At 51.8% G+C, this 25028-nt stretch overlaps 1 protein-coding gene and 1 pseudogene across 11 annotated transcripts; one reads left to right on the top strand and one right to left on the bottom strand.

Moving 5' to 3' along the window:
* Positions 1–1165: 1165 nt before the first annotated feature.
* On the bottom strand, positions 1166–3482 carry LOC146760210 (negative elongation factor E-like; annotated as a pseudogene). The gene is made up of 8 exons (XR_014947324.1): positions 3348–3482; positions 3067–3139; positions 2697–2843; positions 2160–2234; positions 2026–2060; positions 1529–1583; positions 1352–1454; positions 1166–1264 (listed from the first exon to the last, which is right to left on the bottom strand). The product of XR_014947324.1 is annotated as a negative elongation factor E-like (transcript).
* Positions 3483–3524: 42 nt separating this feature from the next.
* LOC146760209 (superkiller complex protein 2-like) lies at positions 3525–21283 on the top strand. 10 transcript variants are annotated; one of them, XR_014947328.1, is made up of 8 exons: positions 3544–3654; positions 3882–4511; positions 5360–5538; positions 5712–5901; positions 5975–6082; positions 6199–7229; positions 7407–7472; positions 21269–21283. XR_014947328.1 is itself a non-coding variant. In XM_085550723.1 (7 exons), exons 1-3 carry the CDS (start codon positions 3636–3638, stop codon positions 4441–4443), a joined length of 228 nt encoding a protein of 75 aa, XP_085406849.1. In that variant the 5' UTR covers positions 3525–3635; the 3' UTR covers positions 4444–4511; positions 5360–5538; positions 5712–5901; positions 5975–6082; positions 6199–7122. The 10 variants fall into 10 exon arrangements, 1 of the variants encoding a protein (XP_085406849.1); XR_014947326.1 differs by having other exon boundaries at positions 7403–7472; XM_085550723.1 differs by lacking the exons at positions 7407–7472; positions 21269–21283 and having other exon boundaries at positions 3525–3654; positions 3882–3985; positions 4339–4511; positions 6199–7122.
* The last annotated feature ends 3745 nt before the right edge of the window (positions 21284–25028 follow it).

Here is a 25028-nt window from a genome sequence, read left to right as displayed (position 1 = left end):
AGAGGAAATGGAAGGACAATATGACTTGGAGCTGGAGAAGGACGTGGATGAACTCCATCTTGAGCTTTCTGAGATGATTGATAGTATATCTGAGTAGTCTTGTAGTATATATATATAAATAAATATTTTAAAAGGCTTCACAATGAGTCTTAAAGCACAGCTGAACTGGTAAAAGATTGGCAGACTACATTCCATTGTCCTGAGTTTTCCTGCTGGTCACAGTTGAGGTCCTGTGCATCCATTCCCTGCTCATGGTTGGCTCCTTTCAACAGCAAGAGAACAAAGCAGTTCTGTGACAGCCCAGAAGGACGTCCATCTGTGTGCTGCAGTGCCTCGCAATTGATTCAGTGACGCTGCGAAGGCTTCAACCTCAAGCTCCTTCCTTCCTCCTCCCTTGGCCATGCTCAGCGTTGGGTGCAGCTGGAAGCTTCTTCGGTGCTCCCATTTCTTGGGCAGTCCCTATGTCTACCATGGAGTTCTGCCAGCTCTTGAGTTTTGTTGGTGTATGCTTTTGTTTTTGACTTGAATCCTTTAAGATAACTTAATGACAGTGTGGGGGTGGGAGGGAGCAGCATTATTCTGGTGTTTTGGACCAAATTTGCCACCAAGGATGGGGGGTGCCCCCTGCTTTCCACTTATCAGCAGTGATGCAGCAGCAGTGTGAGAAGCGGGAGCTGCACGCCGCAGCTGCGTTATTCCCCCCTTTCCCTTTTTCTGGACTTCCAGTGCTGTTTGCTGGCAGAGCGCGGTGCTGTGCTGATGATTTCTGGAAGCCAACACGTGTGCGCTTCGCTTGTCTCAGTTCAGAGTGCAGCCATCCCAGTCCTGCTGTGGGCACAGTGCAGCCCTGGCCCTGCTGGAGGACGCTATTCGCTATTTTCAGTTGCTATTGGCCGTGGCACATTCCATGCAGTGTGAATCTCTCTATCAGACATAACTGTATCAGTGGAATTGTGGGGGCTGGGAGGGAGGACACAGTGCTGCTGAGAGCAGGGCCAGGCAGCCCAGCATGCTCAGCACCACAGCCAGGTGAGGCTGGCAGTTCAGTTACAGGTGTGTGTGCAGCTGGTCACCACTCAGCCTCCCCCATTGCAGCTCCCCGTGTCCCACAGTTCCCCCATCCCTGTTCTCACACTGTCCCATTGTCACCCTGCCACACCACTGCTGTGTGCACTAAACCTTTATTGCCCCCCAAAGAGGTCCTCATTGTACACCACCTGCGCCCACTTGTCGCGGTGTGAGCCCTTGGCACTGTTCTTCACGGCTGTTGGGGCACAGGATGGGGGCAGGCACTCCGCACTGCTGGCACCCCCACACCGTCCCTGTGCCCCCCCAGACCCCCCCAGCTCACCCAGGGATCCCCACAGTGATTTCCCAGTGGCGGCATCGAGCAGCGGCTGCTTGCGGGCGATGCTGACACGGAGCTGCACGTCCTGCACCACGGCGCCGTTCAGCTGTGGGGTTGGGAGAGGGGTCAGCACTTGGGAGCAGCCCTTGTATCCGCCCATGGCTCCCACACAGCACCCACCTCGGCCATGGCCTGGTCAGCTGATTCCATCTTCTCGTAGGTGACAAAGGCACAGCTGTGGGGGGGTGAGGTCAGCACAGCTTCCACCCCATTCAGCACCACCCCACAACAGATGCACCCACACATCACTGACCCACCCACAGCTTTGTGCACGCCCCCTGCCCCTCTGCCCATCCCATCTCCTTTAGCCCATTCCCCAATTAACGGGGCCCACCCATGACCACACCCACCCGCATTAGCTTTGCCCCAGCCACACCCAATCCCATCCCCCACCCCCACCATTGACTCCATGACCACACCCACACCCATTAGCCCCGCCCCCTGCCCTTTAGCCCTGCCCACTTGCGCGGGCTGTCGATGAAACTGGGGTTAAAAAATGGGGGGAGCAAAATAAACAAAGAGAGAGGGCTCAAATATAGGGGGAGAAGAAAATAAAGGGATAGGAACCACAAATAATGAGGTGGGGGCAATAAAGAATGGGAGGGGGTGGCACTCACCTCTCATAGAGTGATTTTCTCTGGGGTCGCCGTGACTGCAGGGGTGTGGGAGGTTACAATGGGATCCCCATGTTGGGGATCCTGCCCCCCCTGCACCTCCTTTAATAACTGTGCCTCCCTGCCCCACGCAGTACCTCAGGGGTGTCATCATCAGCTGAAACGCTGCGCTGGAAAGGCTGGAAGGTGGGGGCTGGGCCCTTCTCAGGATCCTGGGAGGAGTATAAAGAATAAAGAGATAAAGGAAGAGGGGTAACTGGGGGAATTTTGAGAGGGTTTGAGAAAAATGGAGAGGTTGGGTAGGATTAGGGCAAGCTCAGGGATTGTTAGGCTATTTGGGGTGGAATCTGGCTGGAAATAAAGGGAATGTAAGACAAAATGGAGGTGATATGAGGTGGCTTGGGAGGATTTGGATAGTTTTTGAGTGTTTTGTGGCATTTTAGGGCCTTTCTGCTGTATTTGTGGCGTTCTGGGGGCTATTTTTCTGGAATTCTTAGTGAGATCTGGGATTTTTTATGGAATTTGTGGCATTTTGGAGGAGTTTTTGTGGAACCGTGATGTTTTAGGGATGTTTCTGTAACATTTGGGGTGAGCTCCGTGGGTCTGTGTGGGGCTCTAGGGGCACTTCGGCTCTAGGGGGGCTTTTTGGAGGGGTTCACCTTCACACCCCTCACCTTCAGCTTCCCATCCAAGTGTGCGGGACCGTTTGAAGCCTGAGTTCTTGGTCTCAGCCTTGATGGCACTGATGGCTCCGGATTTCACCAGCAGCTTGGCCTGCTCCGTGGCCGTGGCAGTGTCCACAGGGGGTTGGTCCGACATGGCTGCAATGTGTGTGTGTTTATGGGGGGTGAGGGGGAATACAACCTCACCCCTCCCCAAATAAAAACAACCCCCAACCCCCCAACACCCTCAAAAAACCATTAACCCCACATTAACCCCACATTAACCACACTTCCCTCCACCACATCCCCCCCCTGCATCCCTATGGCCTTGCTAGGCCCCAAGCTTCCCCCCTCCCCTTTGGGCCCCCCCACCCCGACTCACAGCGCTTGATGCCCCCCTGACTGCCGGGCCCGGTGTTACTCTGCTGCTTCTTTAGTGCCAGCAGCGCCTTTTTCTGCGGGGAAACGGCATTCAGGTCAATGGGGGGGGGGGGGGATAGGGTTAGGGTAGGGTTATGGTAGGGTTAGGGTAGGGTTAGGATGGGGTTACGGTTAGGGTTAGGGTTAAGGTTAGGGTTAGGGATAGGGATAGGATTAGGATTAGGGTTATGGGGCGAGGCAATGAGGGGAGGTTGGGTGTCCCGGGGTGTTCCAGGCCGAAACCTTCTTGCGTAGCTTGGCGAAAGTCTTCTGCAGGGCCTGCTCCTCCTCCGTCAGACCCGGCGGCAGCGTCAACATGGCGGGGAATGGGGGATCCCTGTGGGGTCGCTCTGTGGATACGGGGGCCCTACAGGCCGCGGGGTGCTCGGTCTCCTTGGCAACGGCAGTAGTGCTCAGCTGCAGCACTTCCGCTCGGCAGCCGGAAGTTCCGGTCAGCAGCCGAAAGTTCCGCTCTGAGCTGGGGGCAGGGGGGGGAACGCTTCCGGGATCAGCGTCCGGCGGAGCTGCGGGATGGAGCTGGAGCGGATCGGTGGGGATGGGGGCTATAATGAAGGGCGGGGGGCTGGAGGGGGGTCTGTAATGGGGAAGGGAGGGTTGTAATGGGGAGGGGGCGGGTCTGTGGGCCCTGTGGGGGTTGTGAGGACCTGTGGGGCCTGTGGAGCCTGTGGAGGGGCCTCTGTGGGGCCTGGAGGGGCTGCACTGTTCTATGGGGCTCTGATTCTCCTCTGTGTTATTTTGCCCTTTCTCCCCCCATAGCGCTGCCCCCCCCCGGCCCGCTGCAACTCCCCCTGGCGCTGTTGGAGTTGGGCTGTGCCGGTCGCTATGAACTCCTGCCGGGTCCCGCCCCGCCCCGCAGCACGGTGAGATCCTGCCGACCCCCCCGACCCCATCTGAGCCCCATAAAGGACGTTGTGGGTCCGCCTCCCCAGGGACCCCCGTAACCCCTCAGAGCCTGTGACCACCTCAGACTTCACCCAATTGACCCCTCCCGCCCGCCCCCCAGATCCTACTAACCGTTCCCAAGGGACCCTCCTGATCCCTCTTCCAGACCATTGCTGCCTGGAAGAAGGGAGTGGACTCCAAAGTGTGAGCCCAGAGTGTCTGCAGAAGACTGAGGGATTTTTCTTCCTGAAAGCAATACTTTAGAAGTGCGTTCATTTCAGAAATGTGGACAAATGCTTCTATTGTCTCAACCTTCTCTCTTGGCCCTCAGCACAATGGTGCGCTGCCTTTCCAACCCCTCATGGCTCTGCTAGGTGCCAAGTGCTGTGCTTTAAGTCTGTTGTACGATGAGTGGCAGCAGAGACTTTCCAAGTGAGATACTTCATGCTGTGGATAAACAACAACAAATACAGCTGGGTAAATGTGTTCATCTTCCTCTAGCATGTAAGTGTTGCGGTAGCTGGTATCAGGGTACCATCCCGTTCTCTGCCATCCACGATGTTGTGGGAAGCTGTGGAGGAACTGCTCAAATGTATTCTCTCTAAGAGAGCGGAGCAGATATCTCCTAAATGCATATCCGAGCCGGTAAAATGGGCTCATATGAGTGGACACCTTCAGGAGGTGGCACTGATGTTCACTGTAGCCAAATGGCGAGAAATAGTTGACCATATGTGGGATTTTGTTATCTCCAAAAATAAGGAATACAAAATAAATACATTGAAGAATGTCAAGGGTCAGTAAGTAATAATGCCCCTAGTGATACTCCAGCACATTTGTCCTCTAGAACTGGTTCTATTTGACATGCAACTTCATACAGTTCAGTGATCAATTATTAGCCCAAAGGCATGGTTATGAGCATCCTAAAAGCATTTGTTGCACAAATTTTAAAAATCAATATATCAGAGTATATGAAAGTTGAAGACTTTTCCTAACTAGTTACAGGTGAACGCAATGGGACCCTCGTGGATTTATTTCCAGGTTGCAGAAACTTAGGTTGCAGAGCAAACGTGTTTGTTCTTTTTAGTAGGTTTAACAGTAATGTTGTTATGCTGTGTTTGACTTGTCTCTTTTTTCACTTCTAGAGTATTGTCAATCGAGGCCTTGATTGAGTTATAATGGTTATGTTATTAATATAAGTATTATATATATATATATAAAATATATATACTATATATTATATACTATATATATAAGTGTTATTCTATATGCAGTAGCTTGCTAATTAATAAAAAAGGGGGGGTCGCCGCATTCCGACCCTGCAGAGCTCCACTCCATGCAGTACTTTGAAACAGGGATGACGGATCCCGGCCCCAGACTGCCCTGGTTCTTTGAAGTGGTGTACATGGATGGCGAAATCTTCGTGCACTACAACCTGGTTATGCTGAGAGACGGAAACATTACCTGGAGGAAACCTGTGTGCAGTGGCTGCGGAGACATGTAGAGAACGGGAAGGCAGAGCTGGGGAGGACAGGTGAGGGGGAGGCTGCGGTGTGAGGCTTCAGGTGGGGCGGGGGCTCAGTGTGGGGAGCTCAGCCCGGCCCTCACTGCCGCCCACCTTCAGAGCAACCTGAGGTGTGAGTGTGGGGGAAGAAGGCCGACGGGATCCTGACCTTGTCCTGCCACGCTCACGGCTTCTACCCACAGCCCATCACCGTCAGCTGGGTGAAGGACAGCGTGGTGCTGGGCCAGGACACCCACTCGGGGGGCATTGTGCCCAACAGCTACGGCACCTACCACACCTGAGTCACCATCGACGCGCTGCCAGGGGACGGGGACAAGTACCAGTGCTGCATGGAGCACGCCAGCCTGCCCCAGCCCAGCCTCTACTCATGGGGTGAGTGAGGGGACGTGGGGCTGGGGGGCTCTGGGCTGCCCCTTCCCCTGCTGACAGCCCTGCCTTCCTCCAGAGCGGTCACAGTCCAGCCTGGTGCCCAACGTGGTGGGGGTGGTTGTTGCCGTTGTGGCCATTGCCATCGTGGCTGGCGTTGGATTCATCATCTACAGACACCATGCAGGTAAAAGTGGAGGGGTGTAGGAGGACAGTGGGGGCTGTGGGGGATTTGAGGCTCCCTCAGGAGCCCTCAGCCTGGCTGTGATGTGAACCTGTGCTGATGCATCTCTCTGTCTGCAGGGAAGAAGGAGAAAGGCTACAATGCGACGCCCAGTGAGTGATGAGGGCAGCGCTGTCCCCCACCTCTGCCCGGTGCCAGGGCAGCATTGGGGTCCCTGCTTTCTCCCAGGGTTCACCTTCCTGGTGTTCGGGGCTGCTCCATGCCCCACAGCAAGAACAGGGCTGGGGCTCATGGCTGTGAGAGTCCTTCCTTGTTTTCTGGCTCCAAGCTTGCTTCCTGAGGTGTTTCTTGTGAGAAGACTCTCAACGATTTATTGAAGTGGCAAGTAATGGGTGCTACTGTGTGACAATCAATATCACTTTGTGGGTATTTGAATATTTGAAAGCACCTTCCCTCAGAGCTGTTTGCCTCCAGAAGAGTGCTCAGGACTGTTTATGAGCGGAAGATCTGGCCCGGGACTAAATAGCTCCAGCTTGGTGTGGGAAAACTGGGTAATGAAGCCATCGTGCCCTGTGAAAAACAGAATGCGGATGGGTATCCCTGCTCCCTCTTATCTGCTGGCAAGGCTCAGAAGATGGGAACAAAGGAATTTCTGCTAAGATCCCAGAGCCAGAAGCTTCCATTCCAAGGAGAGCTGACTCAACTACTTTGGATTTGAGCTGTCACTCCAAAGAGAGCTGACTTGACCGCTTTGGACATATAAATAAGTTGGTGCTACCATTGGAAATTGTCATCGTGGTCACCATTAACAGAACAACGCCTGACGACCCACCACTAGTGAAGACCAATGACTGAACTACAAACCTCGATGGATCCATGGTGGTGAATATCTCCCTCTTGCTTCCTACAGAGACTCCTTGCTTCTATTTCATATTTTTACTGCATTCCCTTTCCCATCACCCTACACCATAATAGCGTCCGTCCTCCCCTTCCCCATCTCCCTGATAATGTCTTGTAATAAACTGGTCGGACCAATGTTTGAACCGTTGTTTCTTAATCTCACACCAGGTATACGTATATCAAAGAACCTTGCCTCCCTCCTACAACCTGGGCTGAGACAATGGCTCTTCTTACCTTACAGGCCAGGAAGGTGGAACCAGCAACTCGAGCACAGCTGCGGTGTGGGGCTGGGGGTTGGAAGGGGTCCCTGTGCTCCTTGTGCTCCTTGTGGTGCTGCACCAGGGCTGGGCTGGGACTGCAGGGAGCTGAGGGTTGGGATGTGGACGTGGCCCTATGGGACACCATCTCTTCTTCTTCACACAGGAAGTAACCAAACCGTCTGAGTGCTGTGCTTCAGCCTGCAAGGGGCCAACTGGCCACACGAGCATTTGGGGTCGGTGATGAACACAGCCCCATCCCCTCTACCTCTCACATCTCCCTCTGCTTCCTATGCTGCTATGCTTTCCCTGTGCTGCTTCTTGTGAAATACAGTGTTGGGCTGTTCTGTGCTCAGCCTGCCTGCATTCTGCTCTGTGCCGTGCTTGGTTTTGGGGTGGATGAGGGGACCTCCCCTCATCCCTCCTCCCCCCATCCCACACTCTTTGCCCATTGCTCCATTTCACACTGCTGCTCTCCTCCTCCCCTTTGCACTCCCTGTGCTATCTGCACCGCTTTGGCATGAAGACGTGACTGGAAAGTTCATCCAGTATTGGGCTGAGCTGTGCTTCCCCCCCATAACCCACAGTGCTGCCACAGCCACATTCTGAGGGCAGACACCCAGCTTCCATAACCAACCATGCACTGAGGCTGAGCTGCCCACACCCCACATCCCAAACTGCTCCTCTACAAAACATCTCCACTTTATTCCATACAAATCCCAGAGCATCCCACTCTTCCCATCCTGCAGCGGGGAGCAGAGACAGCCACAGCTCCCCATGTCCCATCGCATCCCACTCCAGCTGCCCTGTGGTCCTCAGTGCTGCAGCAGCCGGCTGTAGGGTCCACCGCGGGTCCTCAGTTCGGTGGGTGTCCCCATCTCAGCCATGGTGTCATGCTCCAGCACCACAACATGGTCTGCCTTCTCCAGCATCCGGGCTTGATGGCTGATGAGCAGCACTGACTGGTCCCCCCTGTTGGGCATTGGGTAGGTTTGTGGCGTGGCATTAAGCTGGTACATTCGGTGTTACACGCTGTGTGTGAGTCCCGTCCGTTCCCGTGTGCGGAGGCACGGTACTTTCACACAGCAGCCTTGATTTGTCGCCGGATCGGGAGGCGACAGCCTTCATGTCAGAAATGTGGACAAATGCTTCTGTTGTCTGAACCGTCTCTTGGCCCTCAGTACAATGCTGCGCTGCCTTTCCAACCCTTCACAGCACTGCTAGGTGCCAAGTGCTGTGCTTTAAGTCTGTTGTACGATGAGTGGCAGCAGAGACTTTCCAAGTGAAATGCTTCATGCTGTAGATAAAAAACAACAACAAATACAGCTGGGTTAATGTGGTTGTCTTCCTGTGGCATATTAGTTGAAGCAAAATAGAAAATCCCCATCCCTTCTTGCTGGTGCTCTTGGCCACCCCCAGGAAGGGCTGAAAAGCTCTTCCAGGTCCTTTCCTTTGAGCCTTTGCTGCAGAGGGTCCCCACAGATTCCATTCCAAGATCTCCCTAAGCCTCCCTGTTTCCTACAGCTGTAGGCACTGATCCTAAAACAGCTGGGCTCTGTTTCCAGCCTGTGGGACCCCAGGAGTTCCTCACACCATCTTCTGCAAAGCCAGAGCTGCCCACAGTCCCCCACAGCCACTCTTCCCACTACATACGTCAGGGTGCGGATGCAGCGCGCTGAGTCCCGGATGTCCCACACTTTGTTGTACGACGTGGACACGGTGAACACCAACCCCATGTGGCTGCAGTACTTGATGGAAACGACATTATTTGGGTGACCCTTGAGGGAAGCAATTTCCTGACCCATCACCAAGTTCCACATCTTACAGCTCCCGTCAGTAGGAAGAAGAACGTGCCTGAGAGAGTTGGGCTGGGGAGTTCCTCCGTGGCGTGGAGGCACCGACTCCTTCCCAAGCGCTGCCTCCCACCACCCACAGCTCCTCTCCAGGGCAATGGAGCCAGCCTGCTCCAGCACCTGGACATCAGAAGGCAGGGACAGGGGAGCAGCCCAGAAGGAGCCATCCCTGCCATGCACCCCAATTCCCCTTGCCAACCTGGGGAGATCTATGAGAATAGCGCATAAAAAGCCAGCAGCCCCCACACCTGTTCTGTCCAACATATACCTTTTTAGGCAGTGAAAAGCAGTTCATCGGTGGCATCCAGGCAGAGCACAGGCTTGGTGTGTCCTTCTGCCACAGAGACGCACTGCAGTGGGGCTGTCCGGGCATTCTTGGTGCCACCCACTGGATTAATGATGCCCCCTGCATGGGAAAGAAAGAAGGTGGGGTAGGTATGTGGAAAGGCACAGCACTGTAAGGTCCTACAGGCATGGGAAAGCACGAGCTGCCTCACCCCCAAGCATCTTCCACTTCCTGGTAGGGCAATGGGCCCCTCCATCTGAACTCAGGCATATCTGAGCAATCATCTTCATGGAAAACCTTGGCATCTCCCCACTAGCAGCCCCTGCCTAACGGCTCTGCCCAGGTGACACAGACTGTGAGTCGTGATGCTCACGGCCTCTGCTCTGAGCCAGGAAACTCAGCTCATTGGACCTCAGCTCAGTTGAGGACAAACTGCACTTTCTCCATCCTGAAGCTCTGCCAGGAACGTTTCATTAGACCTATTTCATGGCAGTTCCTTCAAGCTGCCAGCCAGCCTGTGGTTGGCAACGTTTGGAAACGGAGCTGTACTCCTTTTAAAACCAACAGGATGACAGGGGGCAGCACTGGCATTTGCACCCAGCACCCTGCGCCCGATGCTGGCTCAGAGGATCCATCCTCACCAAACCTTCTTCCAAGGGACGCCCTGCAGGCACCTCATCCCTCCGGCCACAGCATCTGCCAATCACTTCCACATCAGAGCGTTCAGAACACTGAGGTCCAGCAGCCCCACTGCTGCAGTCCTGAGCTTTGTGGACACCAGCAGCTCTTTCCTGCTGGCATTCCAAGCGCCGCCTGGGGCTCTGAGCTGTGCTAAATCTTTTCCTATGAGTAGGCAAAACAAGGCAGGAGGCTGGAGAAGGGCAGGCCCAGGGCTGCATGAGGTCTGCATTAGTCAGGAGGGTGAAGGTAAGCTCATTAATTCGGGTTTCGAAGTCACACGAGTGCGACCTCCTTCTCAATTAGCAGCTGTGCTCACACATTCAGCAGCTCTCCTCTGACCCCTAGTGTTGCTACTGGTCTCGAAGTGACACCGAGACCAAAGGGAAATCCCGGCTCCCCAGGGTGAGATGCGATCAGAGCAAACAGCTCAAGGTGACAAAGCACACACGCGCCTGGAGCCGTGTATCCAGTGGTTGCTGAGAGCAGAGCACCCATCAGCACCAGAGGTGCTCCTAAAGGGCAATGAGAAGGTTGTCCTTGCGCTGGGACAAACTCAGGAGCACATTCAGCCCGAGGCTGAGCTCTGCACAGCAGTGACTTGGCTTCTGGGGCAGAGAGCTCTGCTCACACAGGACCCAGCACTGCAGAGATACGGCCAGGAGTGGGGAACGCCTGCACGTGTTTCCCTGGGAGATGCTTGCAAGAAAAACACACTGACAGTGCCCAGTGTTGCTCACCCCAGCATTACAGTCCTGCTGGAGAGCCAGGGATGGGACAGGACATGCTGACAAGAGATGGCACAGAGTGTGTGATGAGGACCTCGATCTGCTTATTAAGCGGATGATGCGGAGAGGTCTGGCTGATGAAGCTTCTCACTGTGTGAGTCGGTCAGCATTAGAGAAAGCCAGCAAGGAGCTCTGTGAGCTTGTGCAGGGGACAAAGAGGCGCAGAAGCTGCTACCCGCCCTTGGTGCTCTTAGAAAGTTAACTGAATTGGCCAAGGAGGAGCAGGAGTTATGGCTAACCTGTTTCCTGCAGGGGTGAACCCCAGAGGTTTGAGACCAAATGAGGTTTGGCAGATGGATGTCACAGACTTCCCAGAGTTTGGGTGTTTCCGTCACTTGCATGTCACAACTGACACATGCAGTGATTTTCTCTGGGCTGTGGCACAATCTGGACAGACCGCCATGCATTACATAAAAGCGTTGTGCATGGCCATCGCTGTCATGGGTGTACCTCACGAGTTAAAGACTGACAATGACCCAGGATATAGAAGTGCATGTTTTGGACGCTGGTGCACAGCTTGGGGCATTAAGCATATCTTCAGCATTCCCGGCAGCAGCACCTGACAGGCTATTATGGAGTGTGCACATCAGACCTTGAAGGGGCATCTTCGTGCGCTTAAAGAGGGGGGAGGGCTGGAGGGGCCTGAGCTGTGCCCACACGCTCTCCTCCTGCGTGAGAGAATCGGATGGGAGACCATCAGCTGACCGAATGGACACCAATAGGTCAGGTCCTGATCCGACCTGACGCAGGGCCATGGCTCCCAGACCCTACTCCTCGTCATGGGCAGGGGATACGCCTGTGTCGGGACCCCAAATGGGCCCCGCTGGCTGCCGGCACGTTGGGTTAAGCCGGCACCAAACGACGAGCCATCCTGCGCACCGTGAGGATCCGAACATCTCAGCACCGGTTTTGGTCAATGTCTCCTTGGTTAATGTCTCCAGTGCAGCCAGTGATTTGATGTCAGCACTGGGCAGCGGCTGCTGGTAACGGCACATGAGACTGCATTGCTCCCAATGTGCCTGAAGGTCCGAACTGGGAATCCAGCCTTCATGCCGGACTGATAGTTCGTGAGCGGGGGAGACCTTGTTCCTGGATAATCCCCCAGTGGTGGACATTCAGAACGATTCTGCACAACCAATATGTTTTTGTCTTCTTATTTGGTTATGGAGTGTGACATTATAATGCACACTGGACAGAACTGGATTGCCACGAAGATTCTGTACAACAGTGTTACATTGAACTTGGAAAAGTTGTAACTCCATTGTGTACTGTGCTGTTATCTTGTACTTGAATGCACTGTTCTCTACAAGTTGACTAAGTGTTGCCATACAGCATTTCACAATTGTTAGCAGATTGCTGTTGTGTGCTTTCAGGATTGTAGGCACTACAGCTGCATCACTTTGGCATGTTATTATGACAGCTTAATTGGTTTTCGCATATGTTTAATGTTTGATTCATTTGCGGAATAGCCTTAAATGTGCGAATCACCTTTGGAGTAACAGGGAGTACATGGGTAAACCTTTACAGGGGCTGCAGATGATAAAGAGGGGGGAGATGTTGGGTATTGGGCAGGTGGTGCCTGCGTGCACCAGGGCTGGAGTCAGGGAGGTCACGGGTATCTGATAGGGGCGGTCACCTGCACCATTAAATAGGGTTTGTGGCATGGCATTAAACTGGTACTTTCGGCGTTACACACTGTGTGTTCTGGTTAGCATTTGGGCTGCTGTGCTAACAGATGTGTCTGGGGTTATCTTGTTTTAAAATGGAAGGGCTCGTAAGGAGCAGAGGGATGTGAGGTATTTCTAGTCCACTTCATGCTCCCGATTCTAGAACCCTTCCAATTGTGAGGAGAACAGAAGTGCTGAGCTGTGTGCGTGTTCCACGGTGCAGAGTCCAGTGGCAGTTGGTGCCCGGTGTCTGTGCTGAGCAGCATTGAGGTCTTTAGGAACGTAGGAATCTGCCAATCTGTTGTGAAGGTACTAAAGGTAAAAAGGCAGCATTTCTATCAGTATTGGAGGAGGGAAGGAAACTTTGTCCTTAACTGCTGTTTTTGTTCCCTTTGTCATGCAGTCAGTCCAGCAACTAACTTGAGAACCCGACTTCTCCTCTCTTTAGTTTAGATTTGGGAAAATTCCCTGAAAAAAAAACATTTTTTTTTGGAAAATTCACTAGTGTTTGTGTGAGTAAAAGGTTCCAGCCTTTCCTTACTGACTGTAGGAAATGCTTAGCACAGAAAAGTGCAGCACTTTAATGAAAGAGTTCCAAATCACTTGAATTTGATCTTCTGTCTGTCCTGGTTGTAGGTTTTACTGCATTTGATAACTTAAAAAAAAAACACCAACAAAACAAACCTAAAATACCAAAATATTTGATTTCTACATCAGAAAAGAAAAAAAAACAACAACCCAAACCCTTGTTGTGGCTGAGCAGAACGTGCTGCAGCTCCATGCAGTGCTGAGTTACAGTATTCAGGCACATGTGTGTGGATTTGTGTATCGATACGCACTGGCATGCTTTTGCTGTACAGGTAACAAAGACAGGGGAAGGTTTTAGTGTTTTCTTCATAGGTGAAGAAACCTTGAAGACCAGAAATTCCAACTTACAGAATTTGACATTGGCAAAGTGAGGAGGAAAATTCTTCCTACCCCGTTATTCTTAATTGACGGATTCAGTGTTGGTTCGGCCTACAGGAGAAGTGAACTGCAAGGCTTGGAAGATCGCTGTCTTTGCTGAGGTTGTCCAGGTGGGTGAGCTTGAAGACCTGCAGCGGTCAGACAAATGTGTTGGGGTTACTCACTGCTGTCACTCGTGGTGTTGAAGGAGGGGCTCCATTGGAGGGCTTGCAGCCGTGCAGCCCAGGGGCTCCGTGCTGAGTCAGGGTGATGTTACTAGAGTTTGACCAGTGTTGAGGAGGGCAATGTTTTGAAACAACTGCTCCTGAGAGACTGATTGAATGAAGAGAAGAAAGCTGGGAAGATGATAGATAGGAGCACAGCTCAACTTTGTGTGCTTCTGATATTTCAGTTTTTTCTTGCATGCTCAGCTTCTCTTTGCTTTTGTGGCCTTTGCCTTGCAGGTTGTTTTTCTGCATTTAAGCTTTTACTGGGTGAATGTTGTGTAGGGGGGAATTTCCTTGTTCACCCAGTAGCCAGTTGGATGGGCAACTGGAGACTCAGCATTTATCTGTGTGGGTTTTCAGCCTTGCCTGCCATCTTTGTGCAGTGGTTGTAAGGTTAGGATCAAAGTTTTAAATTGATCCTTTTCTTCCTGTAGCTACGCTGCCAAGTCCACCAGAGTCTGCAGGTGACGATCCGAGGGCAGCTCAGATAACAGTGCAGCAGAGCAAGCTTTCCGTGCAGTCCGATCCCTCTCCACAGTCGATGGAAGTGATGGAAGTGGAAAACTCAGAGAATGTCCCAAGCCCGACACATCCTCCAGTTGTCATCAATTCTGCAGATGATGACAAAGGTGATGGTGAGTGTGGTTGATTTCCTGGTTCTCTAGTAGTTACTCTATTCACTTAGGCTGCTTCTATGGGTTTACCAGGTAAGTGTAGCTGTTTAAATAAAGAACCCATCTGTAGTCACTTACATTTGTACTTAAGAATATTAACTGTGGGCAGAAGTGTCATTGTATGAGCTACATAAATGTGGGAAATCTGATTGAATTCCTACCGCATAACTAAAGAGGCTGATTTTTTCTTTCCTTGTACAGACCAGCTTTCTAAGGAGGGAGAAGAAATAAAAACACCTGTCCAGCAACCAGCTAAAGAAAACCATCATGGATTGCGGATCATTTCCATTAGGAAATCTAATGCTGATACAAAACAAGGTATTCCAGGATTAATCAGAAGCACTTGCCAATTAACTCCAAAGCAATTTATTGTACAAACACAACAGAACATAGGGTTGCTGAATGGACTCAGCTATTTCCATGATCTTGTTCCTACCTCGTAACTTCATGTGCCTTTCAGATTAGGAAGGTAAACTCCTTTGTTTACAGCATTAGAGCACGACAAGGCCACAGCATGGAGTTTAAGTGCCTGTATGTGCATCTTTTCAACCAGTGGTGAAAGCCACATTTGCTGATAGAGGAATCTAATGTCATGTGGATGGGATAAAGTAAGGGATAAAGCCTACTTTTAATATCCAGAAGGATGAAAGGAGGGCAGCAGACAGACATCAGGTCCATGGTGCTCTTAGCTGTGGGGAGAGCTGACAGGGTTTGTTCTGCATGCTTCTGAGCAGGAGGCAGTTTGCAGAGCTGTGGTCCTCAGCGTGTGCCTTTGTCCTTCAGTCTCATTCACTGCTCTGTGTTCCCAGATAACAGTCTGAATTTTGGAATAAAAACACTTGAAGAAATCAGACTGAAGAAACAAAAGGATAAAACCAAACAACAAAGTGGTGAGTTCATATGCCCTACTTTGTTATCCTTCTGATAATACTCAGATAGCTGGCACTGTGTTGGGGAATAGAGCTGTGCAGTGGTTGTTGCACATTGGACAGTAGTGAGTAACAAATGCGCTTTGGTCTTTGTGACGGTTCTGTCAGGTTTGTTTTTGTTGTTGGCAGTGGCTTTTCTTTTTCCTGTTGTAAACACTGTCTGTTTGTTCACTTGGATCAGAAGGGCCTTCAGGAGCTCCTGCTCATCAGCTCCAATCTCAGACTGTTCCTGTGCCGAAGAAGGAGAATGTGCGGACACTGGTCAGAACTGTGACGCTGTCTGCAAAGCAGGGTAATGATGAGTACCTTTGTTTGCATTTGGTGGCTCCTAAGTGGAATGGATAAATTACAATTGGGACTTACCCTGAGTGCATTACAGTTGCAATATTATTTTCTGTCAGGGCTGTCAAAGTGGTGTCTTTTGGGTGTCTTTGTTTTGGGTGGGAAATGAGCTCACAGGTCAGTAATTCTGTTGGTTTCTGTCAAATAAGCAGTTTGTTTTTCTTTGTTTTAGGGGAGGTGCCTGTGATTCGACTGAATATTGCTGATAAACCTGGAAAACAGGAATCCTCTGTAGGTAAGGGCTGCTTGTGAGCTGCTGTTTGGCTGCCTCCACGTAAATGGGAGGGCACTGCTGAAGCAGGAGGGAGGAAAGTGTGTCGTGGGTCTGTGATGACTCCAAGTGGCACACAAGTGTAGCAGCTGAAAGGTGAATTTGAGAACATACACTTGGAGAAACCAAAGTTTGTGGTTGACTTGTAAAAATATTTCTCCAAAGGAATTATCTTAGGAATGTTGTTGTTTTCTCTCTGTAGCTGATGTCAGTGGCCTTCCGCTGAAACGCAGCCTCGCAGAAAGGCTGGGGAAGAAGATCAAGATTGACAGAGCACCAAGGAGAGGTAAATGGTCATTGGTGTTTGCTGCACAGATTCTCTAGGCTTTCTGCTTGTTCTTCCCTGGGAGCGTTCTCTTTGCGTGCTTGCTGAAGTCTTCATCACTGGGATTTGAAGTTCCTTTCCCTGCCCCGTTTTGAAACGTGAGCACAGAGCTGGCATTTATGCAGCATCCCTGGTTTGTTCCATTCTGTACTTCAAGGCATGAAGTCTCTGAAGGAGAGACAGGGACATACTTGTGCTCAGATAGATAATAACTAGGTATTACACCTGCTTTCCCCTTTTTCCTTCTCATGAATTTAGACCACTTCCACAGAGCCCTAAATGTTAATTTGAAAGGGAAAAATTGGACTGGTTTTCAAAATATAGGACAGGTGGCTTAGTAGAGAAAACTGCAGAGTGAAGCTGTCCTGTGATGCGCTGTTGGGAACACTCATATTCTGTAATATTATGACAAATCTGGAAACTTAAGCTCTCGTTGGACTCTCATTTAATCATTATGCTTCTCCTTTCTTGATGATGGCAGAGAAGGGTGCCAAGCCAGCAGGGGAGATCCATGTTAAAACTCTGGAAGAGATCCGTCTTGAGAGAGCGAAGCAGCGAGGAGAAACCCCAGCTGCCCCCCAGGCAGAAGGGTGCTGTAAGGTGGAGGATCCCAGCTCCAGGGTGAGGCCTTGTCCTGCAGTTCACATCAAAACCTACTCGGAAGCCCTGGCTGAAAGGAAACACAAAGGACTGGAGGAAGAGAAGCAAAAAGTAGAAGAGCTTCTTACTGAGAAGAGAGCTGAGGGTAAATGCAAGAACAAGAGAATTTTCCCTCCACCTGGGCCGGGTAAAGTGAAACTGGAAGAGCCACAGTGTAAAATCAAGAGATTGGAAGAAGTGCATATTAAAACCTTGGAAGAAATCAAGCAGGAGAAAGCCCTGCGGATGCAGCAGATCGCAAAGCCAGCAGGTAAGGAGGTGCTTCACTGTCTGCTCTGCCGAAGTGCTTCCCCTGTCAAGCAAATGGAGTTTGCTTAGAATTGCCTGGGCTGTTTCTTACAACATGCAAAGGCAGGAAGTGCCAGGATGTCCATCCATGTGTTTTTCCATTGAATCCGTGGTGTCTGCCTGCTTCATTCTGGAAAATTCATTCGCTGTGAGGTTTTGTAATTCAGTTTCTCTTGTACATTTTTTTTTCTGCCATGTTTTTGGTGTGGCGTGTTCTGTGTGTTGATGCCAGGGTTGCCTTCATCTTTGGCGTGTGTTGCTTAGTTAGATATGTAAATGTATTTGAAAAGCATGGATTGACTCCTCAACATGGGGGCCAACCTCTGTCAGAAAGGTCAGGGGGGTGAATTATTCATTGGGGAGGTGAAAGGCTTTGTGATGAGACAGCATGTGAAAGAGGGAAGAGCTTGGATACTGCATGGACTGCGTGATGTCGCCTCTGTCTGTGCTTTGTTATTGAATGTGAGGAAATAAGCACATGGAGGAAACACTGGCACTCAGGTTTCTTTCTATGCTTGCTGTTGACCAAATGATTTTCTTTTTCCTTGTTTTAAAGCACCTGGAAGAGAAGAGAAAAAGACTGTGGAATGGAGCAGGGCTGCTCCCAAAGCTGTCTCTGCACCCGCAGAGGTGAGTCCCTTCTGAAGATGGACACATTGACACAATTTCTTCACATGTTCTCATGTCTCACTGCTCACCATGTGCCACCATCATGAGCGCATTCCTACCTTCCTGCCTTTGGTGAAGAGCTGCAGCCATGTTTCACAATCCTGATACTTTCAATGGCTTTCCCAGACAGCTTTGCACTCCTCAAACTCAGAATTGATCTGATTGTATCTGGCAGTGAGGCAGTAACCCTGCTGGCACCAGGTACAACATGTGAGGTTAACGTGGGGGGCACTGGATACAAAAAGGCCACGATGGCTTCGTGTTCAGGGAAATCAGACTGTGGGTGGATGCTGTGTAGGGGAACAGGAATGACTTTCTGTTGCTCAGATAGAATGTGGTAGGTAACAACTCCAGTACTGTGCTGATTTAAACAAGCTTGCTTTGTTAATTGCACACGTTTGAAACAGTGTTTTCACAGCAAAGCATGGATCTTGTTATATGCAGGCATTTATGAAAGGGTCAGTGACCCAAGTGACAGGAATGTACTGTTCCAGGTGCAGCCGTTTTTGCAATATCTCCAATGTGATTTCCTTCATACACTCCCCCTGGTGTTTGTTCTGATTTTGCACTTACTTTATTTCTTTTTAGCCCTGGGATCAGAGTACACCAGATTCTAGAGCTCAAGCAAAGAGCCTTGAGGGGACAATAAAGGAGAAGCTGCAGCTGAGACAACCGGAGAAGCTGAAGAAGGAAGTGGCTGCTGTGCCGGCTGCTGCTAAAGAAACAGTCAAAGGTAAAAGTGCAGAGCTTAGCAGTCCTGAATCCACCCTTCATGGTCAGCTTATCAGCTTGCAAAGGCCTAAGTGAAATCTCAGCACGGTGGGCACCAGCATTGCCAGGGAAACCATCAGCCCAACCTCAGGAGCAGAGAACTATGAATGAGTGTTGAGTGTGAGGTGGTCCTCGGAAGTAAAGGGACCTGAGTGCTCATGGTGGGTGCGTGCCTCTGCTTAGTGCTAGAAAGGGAAATGCTTATTTTCTTAGTTCACTTGTGTTCCTTCCAGCCAGACTTCAGCTTGAGAACGAGGGTCTTGCTTTCTCCTGCTGTATGGCTGTTTCCCTTGTCTGGGTTATAATATGGTGTAGCCGTGCAGTTTCTTTGTTCCTTTGGTCGGACTGTTGGTATGCAGCACTTACTGTGGAAGATATTGCTGAGATTTGTGGAAAGAGCAATGTAATTTTGCTGGCCGGATGTATTTAACTGTGGAGAAGAGCTGTGGGAATGACAGGACAACCTGGACTCCTCTCAAGGCACAATTGTACCAGCTCTCTCTTCTTCCTGTAGCCAAGGGCAACGTGTGTGTGAAGCCTTGGGATGGCAAAGCCAGCAGCCCCATGAAGCGAGCAAGGAAGCGGAAGGCTGATGAGATCTCTCCTTCTGCTGTGGCAGCTGTGAATCCTCGGAGAAGCACTGAAGAAGAGGAGCCTCCAGCTAAAAAGGCTAAAATAGCAGCTTTGGTAAGGAGGGGAGGAAGTGTCAGTGCTGTCCTGGTACGCTTACTGTTAACGTCCTTCAGGAGCCCCTTGGCCCCCATGTTGGGTTAAGGCTCAGCAGTGCTGAAGGAGAAGTGCTGCAGAGGAAGGATCTCCTGAGCAATCATTGACTTTGTCTTCCTTCTTTCCAGACTGCTGCTCCAGCCCTGCCGGAGGTCAGCCTGCTCACCGAGCCTGTAGAAGAAGATGACCTTGAAAAGTTCATCTCAGAATTCTTAGAGGAAATGGAAGGACAATATGACTTGGAGCTGGAGAAGGATGTGGATGAACTCCATCGTGAACTTTCCGAGATGATTGACAGTATAACTGAGTAGTCTTATACTATATATATATGTATATATATAAATAAATATTTTAAAAGGCTTCACAATAATGAGTCTTAAAGCACAGCTGAACTGGTAAAAGATTGGCAGACTACATTCCATTGTCCTGAGTTTTCCTGCTGGTCAGAGTTGAGGTCCTGTGCATCCATTCCCTGATCCTGGTTGGCTCCTTTCAGCAGCAAGAGGACAAAGCAGTTCTGTGACAGCCCAGAAGGACGTCCATCTGTGTGCTGCAGTGCCTGGCAATTGATCTCCTGATTCAGTGACGCTGCGAAGGCTTCAACCTCAAGCTCCTTCCTTCCTCCTCCCTTGGCCATGCTCAGCGTTGGGTGCAGCTGGAAGCTTCTTCGGTGCTCCCATTTCTTGGGCGGTCCCCATGTCTAGCCTGGAGTTCTGCCAGCTCTTGAGTTTTGTTGGTGTATGCTTTTGTTTTTGACTTGAATCTTTTAAGATAACTTAATGACAGTGTGGGGGTGGGAGGGAGCATAATTATTCTGGTGTTTTGGACCAAATGTGCCACCAATGATGGGGGGTGCTCCCTGCCTTCCAGTTATCAGCAGTGATGCAGCAGCAGTGTGAGAAGCGGGAGCTGCACGCCGCAGCTGCGTTATTCCCCCCTTTCCCTTTTTCTGGACTTCCAGTGCTGTTTGCTGGCAGAGCGCGATGCTGTGCTGATGATTTCTGGAAGCCAACACGTGTGCGCTTCGCTTGTCTCAGTTCAGAGTGCAGCCATCCCAGTCCTGCTGTGGGCACAGTGCAGCCCTGGCCCTGCTGGAGGACGCCGTGGTGACTCTGAGCTTCAGCAGGGTATTGAGTGGTTTTCTGCTGCCTCTGGGTGGGACTGTGCCCATGTCGTGTCTGCCATTGTTACTGTAAATATTTTATCCTTTCCTTTTGTATTTGCCTTCTATTTAAGATATTGTATGAACGTAGTCAGGCTCCTCTGTTTGTGCCAGCGGCTCTCAGCTGTGTTTTTAAATAAACCTGGCACAGGACAGCAGTGCTGTACGTCTGCCTGCAGCTCTTGGAGGGAGCAGGACGGGAGCCAGGAGTGCTGCTCCAACAACATCCTGGTGCTGCTGCCACCAGGGTTACTGCTGTGCTGCTGTTATGAGCTCCATGGAAGAGATGAGCTCCAGCACGGCCTCCTCTCACTTATTTGGCTCTGAAGCCTTCAGTTGCTATTGGCCGTGGCACATTCCACGCAGTGTGAATCTCTCTAACAGACATAACTGTATCAGTGGAATTGTGGGGGCTGGGAGGGAGGACACAGTGCTGCTGAGAGCAGGGCCAGGCAGCCCAGCATGCTCAGCACCACAGCCAGGTGAGGCTGGCAGTTCAGTTACAGTCTTTGTACTCCCTGTGCTATCTGCACCGCTTTGGCATGAAGACGTGACTGGAAAGTTCATCCAGTATTGGGCTGAGCTGTGCTTCCCCCCCATAACCCACAGTGCTGCCACAGCCACATTCTGAGGGCAGACACCCAGCTTCCATAACCAACCATGCACTGAGGCTGAGCTGCCCACACCCCACATCCCAACCTGCTCCTCTACAAAACATCTCCACTTTATTCCATACAAATCCCAGAGCATCCCACTCTTCCCATCCTGCAGCGGGGAGCGGAGACAGCCACAGCTCCCCATGTCCCATCGCTTCCCACTCCAGCTGCCCTGTGGTCCTCAGTGCTGCAGCAGCCGGCTGTAGGGTCCACCGCGGGTCCTCAGTTCGGTGGGTGTCCCCATCTCAGCCATGGTGTCATGCTCCAGCACCACAACATGGTCTGCCTTCTCCAGCATCCGGGCTTGATGGCTGATGAGCAGCATTGACTGGTCCCCCCTGTTGGGCATTGGGTAGGTTTGTGGCGTGGCATTAAGCTGGTACATTCGGTGTTACACACTGTGTGTGAGTCCCGTCCGTTCCCGTGTGCGGAGGCACGGTACTTTCACACAGCAGCCTTGATTTGTCGCCGGATCGGGAGGCGACAGCCTTCATGTCAGAAATGTGGACAAATGCTTCTGTTGTCTGAACCGTCTCTTGGCCCTCAGCACAATGGTGCGCTGCCTTTCCAACCCTTCACAGCACTGCTAGGTGCCAAGTGCTGTGCTTTAAGTCTGTTGTACGATGAGTGGCAGCAGAGACTTTCCAAGTGAAATGCTTCATGCTGTAGATAAACAACAACAACAAATACAGCTAGGTAAATGTGGTCGTCTTCCTGTGGCATATTAGTTGAAGCAAAAAAGAAAATCCCCATCCCTTCTGGCTGGTGCTCTTGGCCACCCCCAGGAAGGGCTGAAAAGCTCTTCCAGGTCCTTTCCTTTGAGCCTTTGCTGCAGAGGGTCCCCACAGATTCCATTCCAAGATCTCCCTAAGCCTCCCTGTTTCCTACAGCTGTAGGCACTGATCCTAAAACAGCTGGGCTCTGTTTCCAGCCTGTGGGACCCCAGGAGTTCCTCACACCATCTTCTGCAAAGCCAGAGCTGCCCACAGTCCCCCACAGCCACTCTTCCCACTACATACGTCAGGGTGCGGATGCAGCGCGCTGAGTCCCGGATGTCCCACACTTTGTTGTACGACGTGGACACGGTGAACACCAACCCCATGTGGCTGCAGTACTTGATGGAAACGACATTATTTGGGTGACCCTTGAGGGAAGCAATTTCCTGACCCATCACCAAGTTCCACATCTTACAGCTCCCGTCTGTAGGAAGAAGAACGTGCCTGAGAGAGTTGGGCTGGGGAGTTCCTCCGTGGCGTGGAGGCACCGACTCCTTCCCAAGCGCTGCCTCCCACCACCCACAGCTCCTCTCCAGGGCAATGGAGCCAGCCTGCTCCAGCACCTGGACGTCAGAAGGCAGGGACAGGGGAGCAGCCCAGAAGGAGCCATCCCTGCCATGCACCCCAATTCCCCACGCCAACCTGGGGAGATCTATGAGAATAGCGCATAAAAAGCCAGCAGCCCCCACACCTGTTCTGTCCAACATATACCTTTTTAGGCAGTGAAAAGCAGTTCATCGGTGGCATCCAGGCAGAGCACAGGCTTGGTGTGTCCTTCTGCCACAGAGACGCACTGCAGTGGGGCTGTCCGGGCATTCTTGGTGCCACCCACTGGATTAATGATGCCCCCTGCATGGGAAAGAAAGAAGGTGGGGTAGGTATGTGGAAAGGCACAGCACTGTAAGGTCCTACAGGCATGGGAAAGCACGAGCTGCCTCACCCCCAAGCATCTTCCACTTCCTGGTAGGGCAATGGGCCCCTCCATCTGAACTCAGGCATATCTGAGCAATCATCTTCATGTTAAACCTTGGCATCTCCCCACTAGCAGCCCCTGCCTAACGGCTCTGCCCAGGTGACACAGACTGTGAGTCGTGATGCTCACGGCCTCTGCTCTGAGCCAGGAAACTCAGCTCATTGGACCTCAGCTCAGTTGAGGACAAACTGCACTTTCTCCATCCTGAAGCTCTGCCAGGAACGTTTCATTAGACCTATTTCATGGCAGTTCCTTCAAGCTGCCAGCCAGCCTGTGGTTGGCAGCGTTTGGAAACGGAGCTGTACTCCTTTTAAAACCAACAGGATGACAGGGGGCAGCACTGGCATTTGCACCCAGCACCCTGTGCCCGATGCTAGCTCAGAGGATCCATCCTCACCAAACCTTCTTCCAAGGGACGCCCTGCAGGCACCTCATCCCTCCGGCCACAGCATCTGCCAATCACTTCCACATCAGAGTGTTCAGAACACTGAGGTCCAGCAGCCCCACTGCTGCAGTCCTGAGCTTTGTGGACACCAGCAGCTCTTTCCTGCTGGTATTCCAAGCGCCGCCTTGGGCTCTGAGCTGTGCTAAATCTTTTCCTATGAGTAGGCAAAACAAGGCAGGAGGCTGGAGAAGGGCAGGCCCGGGGCTGCATGAGGTCTGCATTAGTCAGGAGGGTGAAGGTAAGCTCATTAATTCGGGTTTCGAAGTCACACGAGTGCGACCTCCTTCTCAATTAGCAGCGGCGCTCACACATTCAGCAGCTCTCCTCTGACCCCTAGTGTTGCTACTGGTCTCGAAGTGACACCGAGACCAAAGGGAAATCCCGGCTCCCCAGGGTGAGATGCGATCAGAGCAAACAGCTCAAGGCGACAAAGCACACACGCGCCTGGAGCCGTGAATCCAGTGGCTGCTGAGAGCAGAGCACCCATCAGCACCAGAGGTGCTCCTAAAGGGCAATGAGAAGGTTGTCCTTGCACTGGGACAAACTCAGGAGCACATTCAGCCCGAGGCTGAGCTCTGCACAGCAGTGACTTGGCTTCTGGGGCAGAGAGCTCTGCTCACACAGGACCCAGCACTGCAGAGATACGGCCAGGAGTGGGGAACGCCTGCACGTGTTTCCCTGGAAGATGCTTGCAAGAAAAACACACTGACAGTGCCCAGTGTTGCTCACCCCAGCATTACAGTCCTGCTGGAGAGCCAGGGATGGGACAGGACATGCTGACAAGAGATGGCACAGAGTGTGTGATGAGGACCTCGATCTGCTTATTAAGCGGATGATGCGGAGAGGTCTGGCTGATGAAGCTTCTCACTGTGTGAGTCGGTCAGCATTAGAGAAAGCCAGCAAGGAGATCTGTGAGCTTGTGCAGGGGACGAAGAGGCGCAGAAGCTGCTACCCGCCCTTGGTGCTCATAGAAAGTTAACTGAATTGGCCAAGGAGGAGCGGGAGTTATGGCTAACCTGTTTCCTGCAGGGGTGAACCCCAGAGGTTTGAGACCAAATGAGGTTTGGCAGATGGATGTCACAGACTTCCCAGAGTTTGGGTGTTTCCGTCACTTGCATGTCACAACTGACACATGCAGTGGTTTTCTCTGGGCTGTGGCACAATCTGGACAGACCGCCATGCATTACATAAAAGCGTTGTGCATGGCCAGTGCTGTCATGGGTGTACCTCACGAGTTAAAGACTGACAATGGCCCAGGACATAGAAGTGCATGTTTTGGACGCTGGTGCACAGCTTGGGGCATTAAGCATATCTTCAGCATTCCTGGCAACAGCACCTGCCAGGTTATTATGGAGTGTGCACATCAGACCTTGAAGGGGCGTCTTCGTGCGCTTAAAGAGGGGGGAGGGCTGGAGGGGCCTGAGCTGTGCCCACACGCTGTCCTCCTGCGTGAGAGAATCGGATGTGAGACCATCAGCTGACCGAATGGACACCAATAGGTCAGGTCCTGATCAGACCTGACGCAGGGCCATGGCTCCCAGACCCTATGCCACTCCTCATCATGGGCAAGAGACACGCCTGTGTCGGGACCCCAAATGGGCCCCGCTGGCTGCCGGCACGTTGGGTTAAGCCGGCACCAAACGACGAGCCATCCTGCACACCGTGAGGATCCGAACATCTC

This window comes from Coturnix japonica, chromosome 6 (assembly GCF_054131305.1).
Source record: "Coturnix japonica strain WE chromosome 6, WE-NBRP24, whole genome shotgun sequence".
NCBI lineage: Eukaryota > Metazoa > Chordata > Aves > Galliformes > Phasianidae > Coturnix > Coturnix japonica.
Note: the sequence above shows the minus strand (reverse complement) of the source record. Positions and strands in the feature narration are given on the sequence as shown.

Coding starts and splice junctions, on each gene's coding strand:
- LOC146760209 (XM_085550723.1), top strand. Junction 3,986..4,338: donor CCGCCCCGCCCCGCAGCACG/GTGAGATCCTGC, acceptor CTTGGCCCTCAG/CACAATGGTGCGCTGCCTTT.